At 38.9% G+C, this 19,702-nt stretch overlaps 1 protein-coding gene across 1 annotated transcript in view; it reads left to right on the top strand.

Annotated features, from left to right (window-relative positions):
* Window positions 1-7,553: 7,553 nt before the first annotated feature.
* USP46 (ubiquitin specific peptidase 46) overlaps window positions 7,554-19,702 on the top strand; it is a 33,760-nt gene continuing 21,611 nt past the window's right edge. The window contains exon 1 of the mRNA XM_083860858.1: window positions 7,554-7,961. Within this exon, the coding sequence (XP_083716984.1) occupies window positions 7,926-7,961 (36 nt within the window). The 5' untranslated portion in view covers window positions 7,554-7,925. The remainder of the gene's footprint in view (window positions 7,962-19,702) is intronic.

Here is a 19,702-nt window from a genome sequence, read left to right as displayed (position 1 = left end):
TTTTGTATGTTTCCCAGCAAAGCTGGGCAGTAGGAATCACAACGTATCACAGAATACACTGAGTTGGAAGGGACCCGTCAGGATCTTCGAGTCCAACCCTTGGCCCTGCACAGGACACCCCAAGAACCACACCCTGTGCCTGAGAGCATTGTTCAAACTGAGCTGAAGTCCATGCTTCTCAAATAGGTGTGTGTATTGCTGGTAATTCATACCTTCCTGTCTCAGAGAGAAACAATATGTCTTGGTTTATGGTTATCACCAGCACAGTGCTTGTAAAGTGTGTGGAAAGAAAATATCGAGTTGGTCCTCTATCCCTAGTCTGAACCCTGCATTCAAATTACTCTCAACGGAGCTGAACCAATCTAATGCAGCCTGAAACAAATAGTTACATAGTTGCAATCAAGGGATGACTCTAGAAATTGTTTCCTACCACATCTAGTTACTTCTTGTGTCTAATTCTTGACACTCAAAACATTGTTGCAGATTAACCCTCTGCCCTACTGTCCGTACATCAAGATTCAAAACCTCTCTTACGATTTTAAGTAAATCAATCTCTGGAGATAAATGTGTGAGACATGTAGTTTTAAGTCAGATACATTTGTGAGACATGTAGTTGAAAGTTATTTCAAGTGGGCTCCTTTGCAATGACTATTTTCTACAGACACCTAAGTCAGATCAGTCCTTTTCTGTAATGTAGTCAAAAAGATGAAGTGGCATTCAATTTTTAAATTTTTAGCACTTGTGTCAATGGGATTTATGTCAAGTTTGGTTTCTTCTTTTCCAGTGCAGAATTGAATAAATTGGCACTTCTGTTACACAAAAAACCAGCCCACCACAGCAAACAAGCGATCAGTATCCATCCCAGGTGAGCATTTTAATCATTCACATAATCCTACACCTTTTTCTTGCCCCTCACAAGCTTTCTTCTGTTTTCCCCATACAAAGTTTGCATTGTTTGCCTTCTCTCTGGCTCCATGAAATTAACTTATGTGTCTGATAGTGGCACAACTTCAAGAGAAGGAATGCAGAGTCTACCTGACCTGTCTGTCCTTTTCCAAACCCTCCCTATAGAATAAAATAACTATCCTTTAATAAGTTACTGAAAGGGTCAGATGTGGATATTAGCCTCTACTTGAAGGTTAGTTCTCCCATTTCCTGGAAAAAAGCTGTAACCACTAACTTGCTACCTCCAAGGCTGCAGGCAGATCTGCTGTTTCCATGTGTGTGGGATGTAACTTTTATCTGAATGAACTTCTCAGCTGAGCACTGAGTCTGCCCACAGCCTGGGTACTTTGGGGACTTGAGGGAAAGATCATAATATTGGTGGACCTGTGTACAGATAAAATTTGAGATTATCCAGGATCACTAACTGGGAGAAACACAGGCCTGGTCACGAGCAGAATTTATAGGAAGTCCATTAATTGTGAAGGTCTTGGTTATTTTGTAAATAGTGTTGAGCTTTTTAAGGAGTTGGATGAGCTGAACAAACTTGCTCAAATCTTGAAGAGTGGTGCTCTAATTAGCCAAGTCTCTCTTTGTCAGATGCAAGAATTAAGTCTCAAAGTCACTGCTTTGATTCTTCTCACAGAATAAAGACTCTTGAAAACAACTTATTTTACAACATCATGAGTTTACGATAATGTGCAATTGTCATAAACATTTCACTTCAATTTTACTGTCTTTTTCCACACTGATATGAAGGAAAATCAATCAAGTAAAACCTCATTGTAACCATCAGTGTTTGTGGGTGGATTACAGTACTCAGTGGCATTAAATAATTGTCAGGTTTGGAATCTTAGAATGTAACAGCCTTTTATTAGTGTGTGTGTGTGTGTGTGTTTGTGTATGTGTAATTTGGTTAAAACTTTGAGATGGTAATATAATAAAAGTGTAATTTAATTAATTTATGCACAATTTAATAAAATGTAAAGGTTATTTTAAATACATGCTGAAAATAGACTAAATGCCACTTACAGCTTCTCTGTCTTGGGTTTTCTATCCTCAGGATGTTTGTGAGTTAAAATTGGAGCCTGTAAAATAGAATAAAAACAATAAACAAAATGTTTGGAGAAGAGGAAGGCAAGCCAGAATCTTTATTTCCTTTCTAGAGGCACAAATAGCAATATATTTCTGTTAGAAACTTCAGTTTTCTGTTATTTCCCCTCAGCGAGTCTCCTTTTGTTTGATAAATTACTTCCATGGTTAAAATTTTGGTTATCTCTTTCCAGCCAATATGTATGATTAGAATTTAAATAGTATTTTTCCACCTGAAAGCACATTTTGTATGGGTAAGAAAAATGCCAGTAAAGAAGTGAGTGATCTCACTTGCTGAATAATATACCTGATGAAGAGGCCAATCTTCCAGATTCTTCCTTCTGGAAAGGTGGGAATATTTCTACTTGAGTAGTGAGTGTTGGGAAGGTTAGTATTATTTACACTGATGAAGCAATACACTAAAGTTCTTTAATTGTCACTGTTCCAAGCTCTTAATACAGTGTGTTTGAAACTCAAGCAGAAGGAAAAGGACAGGAGTAAGGTATTATGAGATAATCACAGCTCTAGACCATTATCAACGTTGGACTGACCACAGAGGCTTTAACAGCCTCTTCACAGAATAGAATTCAATGGCTTTCACTAGAGAACTGTAAGACCCCTTGTATCTATTTAGTCAGCTTTTGGTACATCGACATCAATGTATTTGCATCTTATTCTGCTGTCTTTGAGCTTTCAAATCTGATGTCTGGCCAAAAAATGGTGATGCCAGATGCTGTAAATGTGTTTTGGTTTTTTTTGTAAAGTAGCAACTTCTGAGAAAAATGAAGAGATGGTATTCTTGCCAGCTAGTAAAATGCTTAAACTAGCAAAAATTAGGCAAGATTTGGGGCCTCATTTAATGCAGTTTCATTTTTCATGCTTTATCTTTAGAATCCTGACAAGTCATACTGTCACCAAAATATCAAGTTTTACGGTATTTTGAATCAAGAGAAATAATTTTCAGATAGTTTGAAAATGTTGGTTAGGGGTTGCTTTGAAGATAACAGTTTTAAAGAAGAACAGTAATTCCAAAGTTGGGTTGATTTTTTGATTTTAGACTCTCCACACTTTCTATGGATTTCCATTAATTTTTCGTGGACTACAACTCGCTCTTACCATTAGAATTTCAGGTACAGATGGAGTGGTTTCCACAGACCTGCTATGAGCCATGTCCCATAGATTCAATCCGTAGGCTGCAAGCTGGCATTTGGCATTGTACTAAAGCCACCAGTCTGTTCTGAAATGAGGCCAAGCTTCATGGAAAATCCTGATTTCTCATTCTTGCATCTACACATTTGTCATTTTGTTTAAGGTATTTTGCTATTTTTTGGTAGAACGTTGTCTTGGTTTGGATAGACAGGTATTTGCCAAGGAAGATTGGAATCTCTTTTGGAATGTAAGCCTTTTCCTCTCCCTTTTTAAATTACTATAAATTTGCAATTAAAAGGCTGTCAGGCAAAGATTTTGGGAATAGGTATAGCAGTTCTTTACTAAGGATATTAAAAAAACAAATGTTGTAGTACAAAAGAATAAGCAAACAAACAAACAAGGAATCCCAGAAAACTCTGACAGAGTTAAAAATACAACCTGATGCCCTGTTGGTCAGGGCATTGGAAACAGTCCAAAGTCAGCCCTCCTGGAGTGGCAGATGTGTCCTGTTGGAAGCAGAGATGATCCTGTGGAGCCAAAGGGTCCAGAGATGGGTCTGGTCTTCCTTTGGGAGTCCTGTGGGAACACTGGAGTGCCTGGTGACACTTGTGGATCCTTTTTATCTATTGGAAATGGTTTGGCTCCTTCTCCCTGGGTGGAGCATCTCACAATAGGATGATGAAATGTGTCATGCCATTGGTGAGCTTTGAGGGTCCATTAACAGAAGTTATACTCATGGGGGTAGTGGAAGAGTGAACAGAGATAAAAAACAATACCCCACCTGGTTTTTAACAGCTGGCTTGTTATCAGAGAAGGAAGTTACCCCTCTCTTGTGGAGTTACAACAGGTAAAGAAAAAACCTCCCCAGCTGAGCTTTGGCCATCTCTTTGTTTTGGTCAAGTACTCTTTAAGTATCCAACACTCAGTCTCCTTGGTAATTTATGGGGAAAAAAATCTTTAAAGTAAAAAAGGAGCAAACCTAACTCCCAACAAACATAATTTAATAGTAGATACAAAACATATTTTAAAAATTGTAAAATTCTAAACCTACATTGTCAGCACTGCAAGTATTTCAAATATCTGAATTCTCTTACAATTCTTATATATTTTCCATGCTGCCAGAAAACTTTAATATTGTTTAATTCCCTTTTCCATTAAAATAGCCTTTTAATTGGTTGGAAATAGATCCTAAATTTGATATATTCCAAACATTTGTTCAGCAAAATGATGATTACCCACTTCTGGACCCAAGTTTATTACAAGAAAAACATGAATGAACACTATGTGGAATTTTCCAGGATTTCTGGAGAGGAAATGCAATATCCTCTTTGTAGCACAGAATGAGCAGATATTCTAGTCTCAGATTTGCTACCAACTTTCCTTTGTAACTTTGGACAAGTCACTAAATTCCTGATGGCAATTTTCTTGCTTTGTAAAAGAAGCTAATATTAACTTGCCACCCAATAATTTGACAACTCTAGTAAATGCTTACAAAATAATCTGAAAAAGTCAGATGGAAAATGTTATGGAAGACCATGCCTCTGTTAGCCAAGAAGGATATTTACAATAGGTCCATATTTTATGTAGTGAAATAGAAATGTTGAAGTATAAACCCAGATGAGACCAAGAAGGATCTAAAATTAAATGCAGGAGGTATTTTTTGACCTTTCAACTGAAATTATATAAGCACTCTTAGGTTATAAATAGTCCTTTGTTTTCCTTCTCTTTGTCTAACACTCAGAAGAAACACAGGGTTGGTTGTTTGTTGTAAGGAGATACGGCAATGCTTTAGAGTGGAAACAATTCTGCACTGTTCTTTATTTATACAATTCCTATAAAGTTTTTAACTAGTATTTGTTGCATTGCTTAGCACTTTTTTATGTTCAAACAGTTACAGAAATAAAGTTTCTATTCCTGAAAATGTCAACACCAGAAGAAAACAAAAACAGACACCAGTCCATTTCCAGCATGAAAATTTCTTTCTTCTTTCCTGTTTTGATATGTCTGAAGAGCAGAAAAGACAGTGCTAGACTATTGTCAAACTGACACATAAACACTTGTATATTATTCCCTATTTTTATTATTAATCTTCGGAAACAAGACATGAAGCCTTTCAATGAAAGTATTTATATTAGCATTAAGGAATATGATACTGAATTCCTCACAGAATGATATACGTGCATGTTTACAAATATTCCCTTGAACAGCCAATAAGTGTTTAATCAGTAGCTATTTAATTTTGTGTCAAAAAAAAAAAAATGTTTAATGAACAGAAACAACTGAATCTTACCCTGAAGTCAAGTATTTGGCATTTGAGAAAAACAGAATTATGAAAATACAACTTTTGTTTGTTTGTTTTGTTTTTTTTTTTCATACTTTCTATGATATCTCTGAGGTTTGTATTATGGAAATAATATTATTGACATTAAAATATATGTGAGGCAAATGGCTTTATTACATACTGCATTTTGTTTCATTCAAACTTTTAATCACCTTTCAAACCTTTTTTTTTTTTTTTGCGCCATAGCTTTTCACTGATAGCAAGTATAAGTCTCCACAGTAAATTGCAATAAGCAGGCTGCAGCAAAGAATACATGATTAGGCTTGTGTAATAACAGGCATCAGAGTTTAAAAACCAGGTACAGTGCAGTACTGTCCAGTCTCTGCAGGCTACTTAGAAATGCACTAGAAACTAATAAAACCTTGATTGCTTCAGTCCTGACACACTGGTTTAAATCCCATTTTCCCTGGTTATGTTGAGAAAACCTGCCATATTATGTGTAATCCAGTCCTTTGAGTTTAAGCAAATTAAACACTTGGGATCAAATTCACACATAATGTAAGACCATGAACTTAATAGAATTATATCAAAGATTTTTTTTTTCTCAGTGATGTTATTTGATGGCTCTTTTGCATAGTGATTTATGGATTTATGAAGCAGTTTAGTGGCCCTGAGAGCTTCACTCCATTATGTCCAAAAATCTTTCTCCATCCTGTATTTTGAATGTCTGCAATGATTTAATATAACTAATCCGACTTATGGAGGAAAGTTCTGTCTCTGTGACAACTCGATTTTGAGCTCCTTTGCTGAAGCTGTCAACAAGATACTAACAAATGCCAAATTTGATACCATTTTGTAAAGTGGGCACTTGTCCACAGTAGGCTGGATTAAGGCCACTTACCTAACCCTAAGTATTCTCAGGGCAGGAATTTATCTTTAGATGTTACTGCTGATACCAGATTTTTACTAGTAATCATAGATCTTCTTTTGAAATGATAATTACAAAAAATAACAGAAAGTTTCCTGTAAATAAAGCCTGTGGATGCTCTATAGGCATCAATTATTTTATTCTAGCATCATGAAATGAAAGGCGTAGCCAAGCATGAGCATGTCACACTTCAGGTGCTGTTAGGAGCAGAGGTGTCTGTAGAAATGTTAATAGTTCTCCATTTGAATAATTTCCTCAGCATAGCACAGGGACAATAAAGAGGCCTTAAGCTCCTCCTGAGAAAAAGCAACACCCTCTAAGGAAAGGGGAATTCCAAGCTGAGGATTGCCCTAGCTGAACTCTGTTCTTGCTTCTTTCAGAGATTTGCTACTGTGACCTCAAGTTAGCTCTTTAACAGCCTTATGCCTATTGCCACGTGAATAAATTTAATATACTCACACTGCTCTACCTTGAAGAAAGGCATGGAGCTCAACTTGCTTGTGTTTTAAGAGAAACCGAGATTATTACAATAACCGTGTTGTATAAATGCCACGTCTTGTGAATTTGTGAGTGAGCACTTGCACACGTGGTGTGGACACAGTCCCAAAACAGCATTTGTGAAGATAAATGTTATCTGCATGAATGCCAATACAAAGCACCAACTGTGGGCGGTAAATCACATTCCAGCCCACTGTTCTGGATTTCACAAGTGCCTGGGCTCCTGTGTACCTCCATTTAGGTGGGGCGAGCATGTCCCAAAGCACAGTGCCGCTGTCACTGCCACAGATCTCCACGTCCTCCTGCCCGCACTCTGCCTTCCTGTCCGTCACCCCGCTGCCTGCCGGTATGGCTGTGTGCGCCCTGAGGCCGGGTTTCTCAGCCCCGTGGCCATTCCAGGCTCGGCGACTAAAGCACCATGGACCCTCTGGGAGGTCCCGTCCCGAGGGGCAGCGGGCGCGGCCCCCCCGCGCCCCCTCGGCCCCGCAGCGCATTGGCTGCAGCGGCGGCCGCCCCGCCGGGCCCGCTGGGGTGCCCCGCGCCGGGCACTGCCCCTGACCTTCCCTTCCCTTCCCTTCCCCGGCGCTGTCAGAGCGGATCAGCGGGCGCGGCTCTGCGATGGAGCGGCGAGCGGCAACGGCAGCCGCCGGGAGAGGAGGAAGAGGAGGAGGAGGCAGGGAGAGATTAGCGCGGTGCCGGCTGGCGCAGAGGCGCGGCTGAGCGCTCCAGCGGGAGCCGGAGCCCTGCGGACCGTGCCAGAGGCACAGGCGGAAGGAGCGGAGATGCGGCCGCTCTCCCCGCGCTGCTGAAGCTCCCGGCCGCTCGCTCGGAGGAGGGAGGCCGGGAAGGTCCGTCCTTCTCGCTGCTCCGCGGGCGCAAAGGGTGCCTGTGTAGTCCCCTCCTCTTGCTTTTATCCCAGCCCCGGAGCAGGAGCCGCCGCCGCCCCCTATCCCTTCCTGCGCTCTTCCCACCATGAGCGGGGCTGTTTTCACCTTATAAAGATGGCGGTGTGGGATCGCTGCAACCTTTAGACTAATGACTGTCAGAAACATCGCCTCCATCTGTAATATGGTGAGTGCCGGCGGGGGGCGGGCGGCAGAGCAGCCCCTGCGGGGGCCGGCTGGGGGGGCTGCCCCGAGGGCGCCACTGCGTCCCTTGCCCGGCGGCGGGGGAGCCGGGCAGACCGCGCCGGGTGCTGCCTGGGATGGAGTTGGCCGACCGAGAGTGACGATGTCCCGAGGAGTTTTCCTGGAGCAGCCGGGGCGTGGGCCGGGGAGGGACGGAGATGCAGAACCGGTGCGAGGCCCCCCGGAGCGGGTCTGACCTCGGCCGAGGCGCGTTGCGGACGGAGCCGTGGTCCGCCCTTCCTCCGCCTGCCCTTCCTCCTGCCCTAATAATACTGCGAAAGGACCAAAGTTGGGTTCTGAATCCACATGAAATCAGTGATCCTATTTAACCCTCTCAGGCAGGCACCCTGTGGTCTCCTAGGGCCAGAGGCTCCCCAGATTATACAGAAAAGGAGGATGTTTCGATGCCTAATAACAGTCTATTGGATCCCGATGCTAGTTGCCTGTTCTAGGAAGTCTTGGCTTTGGAGCTAACAGGTTTAACTTGCACTGCATGCTGCTCGAAGAGGACTGGTGTTTGTAAAGTACTCTTGAATCACTTAGATTTCTCTAAACCAGACTAGACAATTAGGAAGGAATAAAGAAACATCTATATTTTTGTTTGTTATGTTCAATTTGCTACTTTTCACCCCATGGAACAGTTGAAACAATGCTTTCTGCATTGTGTTTGGGTTTAATTTTAATTCTAACAAACTTCAAGCACCTAATTTGGTTTAGGTTTTTGAAACTTCTTGGCAGAAGGAGGAAACACTCAAAGTTTTTTAAAGACTTTTTGATATAGTTAGACAGTAGCAAACTTGCCAAAGAAATGGTTGCATGCTAAGCATCCCAATGCAAACAGAAGAGAATCCTATTTTTTTTTTTCCTTCTGTATTTTTCACCCTTATTTCCAGGTTCTTCAAGAGCAGCTACACACAGTTGCCAGCTTCCCTCCATGTGGTACCCCAGCATGCCTTGTGCTGCTGATGCCACGCATAACATTCATCTGCCTTGGAGAATGGAGCCTGTCTCTAGGGTAAGGCAATGGGCTCAGCCCCAGAGGCCTGGCTCCTGCAGGGTCTGAGTGAGGGCGTGCAGGTTGCAAGCCTGCTCCCCTTCCACATGTCCACACTTCCACTTAAGTGGGATTGCTCTTTTGTTGCAAAGGAGGTGCCTGGGAAATCCTGTGCATAGTTTTGATATGAACCTCAGTCCTCCTTTTGAAATGCCTGCTCTGAACTGCAGAGAGGGTGAATTGGTTCTGGGGTTAAAAGAATTAATACAAAATCCAGATTTGAGGTATAATAACCTGGATGCTTAACTTTTCTTCACCAACAGTAACTAGTTTTCTGAAATTTTCATTATTCTTAATGATCTCCCGGCCAGCGAGCCAAAAATGCTGCAAAGAGAGGCTCAGGAAGTGGTACAGGACTGAGGAGAAAACCTAGGTGCACTTACCTTCTCTCTGAGGCAGGCTCCAATTCTTACTGCTGATTAATGGTGCATGTGATACCTTGCAAACTGTATAAAAGAGCACCACATGAAGGGAAGCTGGAGACTCATAAGTGGATGTAAGACCTTGGTATAACATACTAGGAACTCTGATTTTTTCATGTGCTTCAGACAGATGCACTTGTATGCAGCCCACTTCTTCCAAAGACTGAACAGATTCACAGCAGAACTGATGAGGTTGTAATGGTGTGCTGCTCAGCTGTCGTTGCCAGTATATCCTGCAAAAGTAGCATCTGAGAGATGGAGAGACTGGAGGGAAGAAGAGCCCCAAGCAGAAAAGGCATACAAGCATTCATACTTCAAGGCAATTCTAGCTCATGGTACTGTGACAGAAGGTGCAGTTGATTTAATGTTATTGATGTTTCAAGGCTACATATTGCATGGAGTCTGTGTACTTAGCTTTTAGAGATGCTATGTTGTGTTGGTCACATTTAGTTTTCTCTGGATAACCCTCATGAACTGGAAGTTCTTTTAGGCAAAAACAACGGAGTTTTCAGACAGCTACAAGAATTTGAGGCTGTAAGAGAAATACAAATTCTTGCAAGTATTGGCAACATTGCATTATGGCTCCTCCAAAAATGTGTCCACTCTGATGAGGTGATGGACTTGAACTCAGTGGTCTGTAGAAGGAGCTATGACAGCCTTCCAGAAGGCTAGAGGTATAAAATGAAGCCTTTTGCCTTTATAAAACCTAAATATTTGCAGTGCTAGTTTGATTTAGGACATCTGTAGAACTCTATCTAGAAAGATGCTAAGATGCTGATCTCCAGACCTTGTTCTTGAAGTGCTTGAAAACTGAACTACTGACAATTTGTGAACTAAGAAAAAACTGTGCAGTTCTTAGGTAATATAATGTTTTTCTATATAATGCTGCATAACAGTAGGTTTATAAGATTTTTAACCTGGTTTAACTCAGTAATTAAAAACAAAAAAGGTGTTCTGGTCTTTATTTTTTCCTATTCCACTTGAGATTGTTCACAGAGGGTTTTTGGTTTTTGAACCACCCTCCCCACTCCCCCAAAAAATCCAAACAATGATGTCTGGTTGATTTTCAGGGGTGGCAGGGGGAGTAGGGGAAGAGAGACAGAGGGAGCAATTGGTCCTGAAATACTTGTCCCTCCCTGAATGCAACTTAGATTATGTTTTCAATGGTAGTCCTTTCTTGACAAAGTTTTTTGTGTGTGTTTTTCCAATGTTTGCTTCTCATGTCCTGGAGGGAAAAAAAAAAAAAAAAAGACTGAAATTTAGCTGAATTAATTTAAAAACCTGGCTAGCCATCATTTTTGGCTGTATGTTTGCTATTAAGTTGACTGCCTGATATTTGGTATCTTGGATTGTAATTTTGATCTCCTAAAGATGGTAGAGATTGTTAGTCTTTTCAAGAAGGATCAAAACAAGTGTAGTGAAGCAAGAAAGACAGGGACAGTATTTAACTCACTTGCAAATGATACTTAGTGCTATATATTCACTGGATAAGCTCTCACATGCTGAGACAGACACAGTAGGAGCTAGCCAGTAAGAGAAAAATATTTGGCGGGGGAAGTTTCCACCTGGCACATTTACTACAAGTAAATATTTAAATGCACAACTTTCTAGAATTAAACAAAATTCCTCTATTGTCTTTTACCAATTTTGTCTCCTAAGTTATAATAATAGCAATAGTTCTAGTTATTATTCACTGATTTGCTTATTTAGAACTTAGAGCTAAAACTTGTTCTGAATGGTGGAGGGGATGAAGGCAATTGTGCCTGAAGGAATCGGTGAGATTCTTATGTGGGCATGATGGCCATGTTCACTGAGAAGGGAGGTCTAGTCCCTAGGATGTTCAACTTACCTGCCCTTCAGCCCCTGTAAAAGCTCATTCACTCTGTCTGCACATCATGTTCACCACTGAGGGATGTATACAATAGCCAGTTTTCATCTTTTATGTAGGGCAGGTACAGTAGACGTGAAGAAGCATAGATTGAAGAAGAAGCATAGATTGAAGAAGAAGCATTGAAAAAACTCTATTTGAGGGAATACCAACAGCCAGTGCCTCATAACACTTGTAGACTGCAGGTACCAACTAGGGATGTGATGTAGCCCCTACAATGGTGTAATTCTCTCTAGTTATTGTTTCTGTGAAATAACCCAATGACTCAAGTACCAAATGCTGGTTCAAAGGTAGACAGGCATGCTGGCATTTCATGCTTACGGAAATCCTCTGCAGTATGTTTCTCTGTTGGTGAGCCTTGGGTTCTGAGTTAAGCTCATGCTGCAGCTGTGGCCTAGGGATATTACAATTATGTGCAGTGAAGGACATCTAACCATTTCAGAATGTATTGACATACATTTATACTGATCTGGCTAACAAGCTCTATGGACCATATTTCTCTCTTTTTATAATTATTTTGAGAACAGGAATTAATTCCCCCCCTTTCATAATTTTGTAATAATATTTCAAATATTCCAATTAGAACTTCATAGTGTTCTGACAATTAATAAACAGAATAATCTAAACACATTCAGATTTCTGATACAAGGTATCATCTTAGATATCTCACAGTTACTCTTGGTAGTTGTTGTATAGATATCCTTTGGAAAAAAAGTTGCAGTTCCTTGGATTAATTTTGGAGTTTCATAATACTCTTTTGTCTCATAGTTATGAGTTTCAGAAAAATAACTGGTTTTCTGCATGAAAATGTTCACACAATTCATCAGGAATTATGTGAACACCTGTGAATTTCATTTAAAAATAAACTAACAAGCAAACGAAGAGTTTCTAACCATCCTACAAACTGCTTGTACAGAAAAAACATACAAGTCTTTGAGTCTCTACATTCAGGAAACAGATAAGAATAAATGTTGAAATTTGTTTGTTTATTTAATGGCATGATTTTAGAGACTCATTGCAGGATTTGTTTGTATATAGGACATTGGCAGAATGAAGACTTAAACTACAAACAGATTTGGAAAATACAAAAAAAAACCCTACAATTTTAATGCTGTGAAAATACTAAAATCCTGTTTCATACAGGAATAATAAGAATATTATTCGGTTACAGAACCAGTCACTATGATTTTCAACTGGATTTATTAAATTGGACAACCTGTAGTGTATATATCTTCATATCTTATATAGATATATTCCCATAAATACATATAAAGACAAAGTTATACATACCAGACAATAAAAACAGTTATCTGAAGGCATATTTAGATTGATAAAGGAAAATAATTTTTTACATCTGATAAGATTAGAGAGTTCAAGCAATGCAGTTTTAGAAGCATAGTTTCAAGAATGTAAACTTCCAATAACATATAAAATATAGAAACAAAAATATGGAAAGTCTGGAGAATATGAAGTCCAATCATTGAAATAACTTTCTGAAGTAATGAGAAACTTGAGACTATGGCTGGCAAGTGAGTACTGGACTAACAGACAGAAAGATGGTTTTTTATTGGATAGAGGAGCATATGCAGAATGAGAAACATCCTAATATATCATTCCCAAAGTATAACCTTGAGTAATGGCTGAGGCTTGTCTTGCATCAATACTTTTTAATGGCTCAGGTGGTTTTTATGTACTTACTAACTGTTTAGAAAGCAAGCACAAAAGGACAATTCATGAATACAATGTGTAGTGTGCAGTGTGTTTCTTTTAGATGTAGTCTTTGCCTTCATGTTGCTGAATTAAGAGTAAACCAGGAGTTATGCCAAACACCCCAATAAAGGAACTCTTAGGTATAGCTCAGCTAAGTGAATCTGAACTGTGGAAGAGATGACATTAAAAGCAGACTCTGGACCCCAATAAACTGTGTGTGGTGGGCAAGCGCCACACAGGAGGTGAGGTTCTGATGGATTTGAAGAGCCAAAGTCTGTGGAGTCTAAGTCCTGGCCAGTCAGAGAAGCAGTCAGCCAGTTCTCTTCTGTTGACCTTTCTTTAGCCTCAGAAACTGTTCTTGGTTGGCTGTTTTGTAGATACACTTACATACATTTACATACATTATGTACTTAACGCTTCAGGATATCAGTGCTTCTGGGGAAGAAGCATCTCCACTGTCAGGAATCCACTGTAAGCATGTTCTTGGGTATGCTCAGCCCTTGCAGAAAAAACTGTTGTGCTGAGGGTTTCAAACCAGCCGTTACTGGATATTGCGTGTTTCAGTTATTTAATTTGATTTTTTGATTTCAAAATTAATGGCCTTGTAACAGCTGCGTATAAAATATCCTAGGACAATAAAGTCTCCAGCTGTCCACTGGAGTGGAGACTGTATTTATGGGAACATATATATATATAAGATATGAAGAAATATACACTACAGGTTGTCCAAATTAATAAATCCAGTTGAAAATTATAAACCTGTGTTATTTCTGATGTAGATCAGCCAAAGTTGGAGATTTCCAATGATAGGAACTACATCATATTTCCTAATGTCTTACTGGAATCTAAGTTACAGTAATTTGGATTTGGTACTTCTCATCCTGTCCATTGCTGAGACCAAGAACAAACTAGTTCCTTTCTGTAAGAAACTGTAGAGTTGAAAATATTGTCATGCTCTTTCCTGCATTATGCCGCCTTTTCTGTCTTATGCAGCACGACCCCATTCAACCCTTTTTTATAGGCCTGTTTTCTCTAGAGTTGAGTCTTCCATTTTGACTGGCTTCTTTTGGATTCTTTCCAGTTACCTTTATCTTCCTTGAGACCAGGCACCCAAACCTGCATGTAAGATGTGTTACCACTGACAAATTAAACAGGAAAGTTACTTTAAGATCTTTGGAGACTACCACCAGCAAGAGTTCATTATGTTGTCAACATTTGTTGTTGTGGCTTTGGGTATTTTTTTTAAAATAACACTGCAAATTTATGGCTTATTGATCGTACACTACACTGAGATTTCCTTTTTTTTTTTTTTTTTCTGAAACACAAGTACTTTAGTCAGCAGTTTCCCATTTTGTACAGGGTGATTCTTCTCTTCAAGTGCAGAATCTTGCACTTGCCTCAGCTTCTTAGAGGATTTTTCTAGAAGAAAAATACTGCCAAAAAATAATTTTTAAGTCTAAACTTGTCCTGCAACATAGCTGCAGCCCTCACTACTCACCTTGTATGGTGATTTAAGGAACATATTCCTACTTCTAGCTCCAGGTTATCAGAGTATTCCAGTTGGTGCAGCTGTGATGAAGTTTAGAAGGTGCCTTGCTTTTAAAATGCTCTGAGGCACCACACATACAGTCTAGGTGGTCTAGACAAAAATGTTACTGAAGAAGTTAATAGTTTGTAAGCAAATCTTAGTTATGTTTTGACTCATGAGACCATTTTGATGCTATGTGTTCTGAAGAAGGAAACTGGCCAAAACCAATGGTTTTGCTCCTTCTTCCAGCAAAAACCTGGGTGCCACTAATCCAAGAACAATTATGCTGGGGATACAGACAGACTCACAAGAGAATATAGAGAATATAAAGAATATAGAGAACATAGAGAATGTTGAGTTGCAGTTCAGTAAAAGCTGTCTTATCCTGAAAAGTTTAAAGGTCAATTTTTAAAAGAAATATTTATGAATATAAACACTGGACTGGCAGCACTTCACTAGAACCTCACTTGCAGTACTTGGTTGCTTTGTGCTTTGAGAAAACCAAGTTTATCAGCTATGTAAGACTGAGTACCTTAAAAACTTTGTCCAAGGTTTTAAGTGGTTCAGGATTTCAGGTCTTGCAATTTTTATCCGTTTCTTGGAATCCACACAGTAAAGGGCTGAAGTTATTTGTGGTATATGCTATACTTAGATCTGTAAATAGAGATAGTTTAGTGTACCCAGCAAGAAAAAAGGTTAGGCCTCTCTTTTCAAGCTCTTATAATTTGCCTTAATGATCAGAAGACTCTTTGGAAGAAACACACAAAATTAATTTATTTAGATACATTTTGATAAATCATCTTTCCTAAAAAAAATTGAATACACAGTGGTTTTTCAGTCAAGGTTCTTTTGCTGTTTACTATCATCCCCTGTGTGTTTTCATAGAATCGTTTCTTTCCTCTTCTTCCTGTGGCAAAAAAAAAAAAAAAAAAAAAAAAAAAAAAAAAAAAAAAAAAAAAAAAAAAAAAAAAAAAAAGCAGCTTTGCTGGAGGAACAAAAAGCATTTCTTCACAGAATGAAGAGAGAGCTAATGTGGTAAAATCTTCTGGAACTTACCATTTAAAAAATTACAGAAATGTTCCGGGTTTGGCATTTAATATCTATGAGTTTTTAAGAAGGCTGCTTTGGCTATTTCAGTTACTCACCATATCTCTCTGAAAGTTGAGATTGTTCCTGAGGATAGCCAAAGTCCAACACTGGGGACAGGTGATGCATCTTTTGAAAGCAGCTGCATGTATGCTGCATGCTGGGGTATTGCTAGCAATCCTTTTACTCTTGATTCTTTGTGTTGCTTCTGGGAGCTAATTTTGGGTTTCATTTACAGTTGCCTCCTCTCTTTTGAGTTATCCATCACTGCCATTTGTTGGCCAGGAGGCCTCCCCCATCTTTCTTTGTCTTCTTTTTTCCTTCTCTTCCATGCGCGGTGCCTTCCAAAATCCTTAAACTCAGGCTGCCTAACCCTGAAGCCATTTCTATTTTTACTCTAATTTCTCCTCTACCAGCCCAAACATCACCGTTAGTTTGTCTTAAGTCTTCAGTTTCTCCCTTCAGGAAACTATTGTGTTGCTCTCACTTCCCCTGAACACTAAGAAAAAAGAAATCTAGTCTATAAATGTATATGATCCAAAACCCTTTGTCATGGACTGGCCATCTTCCTTCATTGATTTTTTGCTTTTTGTGTATTTGTTAAGTTTCTGTTTTAATTGTTCAGTTTTTATGTGTTTTTCCCTTATATTTTTTAGATTTTCTTGTGAACAAGATATTTCTTCTTATTTCTTTTTTTGTCTTTGTACAAATGTATTTTTCTTATGAAAGAAAGTTTAATTAATTGTATGTTTTTCATACTGTGTTTCTGTTTATTTAATGATACCCACTTGATAGGTGGCTTATGAAAAGTCCTAATTTCTTTACCGTATTCATTTACTCTAAATTAAACACATGCATATTTCTAGAAAGTTAGTGCCATTTTTATAGCTCTGTCATGGTACAAAGTAAGTCTGATTTGCTGTCTTCTGTTGACACTATCCTTCATATTAGCTCTTGTCCATTTCTCATTCTCCATAGAATAATTATATTTACATTACTTTGCTACATGTGATTTAATGAACTAGTCTGATGTCTTCTTTTTTCTATTGAAGTTGGTTTGGTTTTTTTAAGTATATGCTAAAGTATAAAGGAAAAGCAGGGTTTTTTTTACCTAATCTATTTCATGTAATGCAAAGCAAAAATGAAACTTAGCAACATTATCAGAAATTTCAACTGAAAGGAAAAACAGCAGTCTTATTCTTTGGATGGTCTAGGGCAAAATAACAAGAGGAAAAAATATAGGTCATATGGACCAACTGTTTTTGAAGCCATGCTGTGGCGAAGCTTTTGGCCTGAATTGACCTGTGCTTGGCTATGTCTCCAGCTGTATGTCTTTGCCATTTTACAAGGGCTGAATACTAATTGTTGAATTAAGTGGTAAAACTGAGAAACCAAAGTTCCAACACCACAGAATACATAGCAGGAGTTTCCACATTGACCTAGTTCTCACTCTCATAAGGTCCGGATCTCCCAGTCACTCCACTGCATTTCCCTCACTTGTGTATTCTTTTAAGAAGGAGCCAGTCTCCTTTACTGTGGTATGACACTATTTAATACTCCCAAATCCCACTTCTTTGGCTTATGCAGCCACTTTTCATTTCAAGCTCTGTAGCTACACTGCTACTCCTGCATATTTTTATGGAACTACAGTAGATTCAGCTGTGGTAGGATATTTCTCCTAGCTGAAGCATTTATAAAACCATGGAGAGTGGTTGCATTAAAATGTCTGAGCAGGTTTTCACTGTAGAAGTAATCAAAATGACTTGCTGGGAGTGAGAACAAACACAAACATGCTGAAAACAATGTCAAATAGTCATGGATGACGTTTGCTGTAGATTAACATCAGTAGACTAGCTAATATGTTTTCCATTTGATACGGTTGATTTAAACTGTATTCTGAACCATCTTTAACACATCTCTAATAATATATCTTTTCCAGTTTAAACATGGATTGGGTGTACAGTTTCTGGTATACTTACTTGGAAAATTTTCCTTCTTCCGTCCTCATGTCAACTGCTTATTGAGGAGACTTCTTACGCAAAACAAGTAATTTATATGCAATGTGATATGGTTTGAGTTTTACTAAGTAGCCTGTCTACATTTTTTCTCCATATAAGGAATATATTCTTCTTTGAACCATTAGGTCTGTGTGCTTCTTACCCATGTTCCTAGCCTTCTTTTTCAATGGATTTGACAGTATCTTTTTGGAGACCTCAAAATAAATCAGACTGAAATTGCCTTTGATACAAGAAGGCCCTACTCCTAATGAAGTCCAAGCAGGTTATGTCAGTTTACTCAAAGATTGAATTTAGCCTCACTGTTTTGTTGTGTCACTGGCACACTGTACTTTATATTATATTGCAACAGCCAAAGCCTGGATTTGGAGAGGTAAAATGCTCCATGATGAGATGTTACTAAGCACGTGTTTTTTTCAACAGTTGATACTCTGGAAATTTACATGTAATGTAGAGTTTTTATATGAAGATTGGTTAGTATACATCATGAATTTGTATGGTTTTCTGTGATAATTTTGTTTGGTAAATCCTGATTTTTGCTCTTTCTCACAAAATTTACAAGAAAATTTAAATACAAGAAAGGGTTCGTCCAACCATCTGGCATCCTCTGAAGTAAGAAACCCTGGCCCTGAAGGAAAGGCAAATGAGTAATGTAGGAGCAACTGGGTAGCAGAGCACTTGCATCATAGTTGTCTAACAGAATACACTAACCTGTAGTTGATAAAAGAGTAGGAGGTTACTTTTTAGAGGTAGTATTTTCCATGAACCATAAGGGGAGAATTTATTTCAGTGTGGATTTCAGTGTTTCCTACAAAACTGGAAACACACCTATTTCATTTTTATTATAAGGAACTTGATTTAATGTTAAAAGTGTATTCAAAGAAAGCATTTGCTTTGCTCTGAATGCTGTATAATGAGTATTAATATGAAGATGTTTTTCCTCGGAAGTTGTATTAATTTTCTGTAGTCATGTTTCCCTTGTATCAGACAAGGTTTTGAGAGTAGCAGTGGCTGTTTGCTTCACTGCTAATATCAGATAGGCAAATATTTATCAGTTTCTTCCCTTTTGGAATGCTTTGATGAATATGTGCATCTTTGGCAAGGCTGACTTTCCAAGCAATGAAACTAATCTTCATATGAGACTTACATAATTATCACACTGTCATCTCTGTTGAATGGTAGCCAATAATTGCTTTGTATCAATCAATTTTTTTTCCAAGTTTCTCACCAAGGCTTAGCAGAGTCTGGTGAGAACGTGTATCCGATATGAAGCTTTTCATGAAAACTTGTGCTTTTAAAGTCCTTCAGTCACAAAGGGATTTTCAGGGAAGAAACATACACTTGGTCTGAGCAATGAACCTTTGTGTATGTGAGAGAAAGGGAGAAAATGGAAAAAGATCTGAGAAGGGGATGTGAAATATGAAATCTTTGGAGCTTTTCTAGAACCTGCCAACTTAAAGCAGGTGTTTTACTTTCAAGGCTTGCAAATTCTCAAAGAGCACCTGTGCTGAGTTTCACACTGCAAATTCTGTTGACTAAATCTTCTTTTAATGAATTGACATGAAATAATAATCCAGTTTGGCAAGCAGTGGTGATAGTAGGTGCAGTGAGGAAACCAAAATCAGGCCTTGGGGAGAAGATGGGGAAGGGACATGAGAATTCTAAATCTGATTACCAGTTACTTTGAAAATTTTAGTTGATGAAGTCTGAGAAAATGTCTACCTTGACTTCACCAAGGCTTATCACTGTCTCTCACAATGTCCTCATAGGCAAATTCAGGAAATGTGGACTGGATGAGTGGACAGTGAGGTGGATTGAGAACTGGCTGATCCCAGAGAGTTGCTATCAGTGACATGGGATCTATTTGGAGGCCCGACACTAGTGGCGTACCCCACAATTCAATATTGGGAATTGTTTAACTTATTAATTAATGACTTGGATGAAGGGGCAGAGACATCCACAGCAAGTTTGCTGATGACACA

This window comes from Zosterops lateralis (assembly GCF_965231275.1).
Source record: "Zosterops lateralis genome assembly, chromosome: 5".
In the NCBI taxonomy this organism is placed as follows: domain Eukaryota; kingdom Metazoa; phylum Chordata; class Aves; order Passeriformes; family Zosteropidae; genus Zosterops; species Zosterops lateralis.
This window is presented reverse-complemented; position numbering and strand designations above follow the sequence as displayed.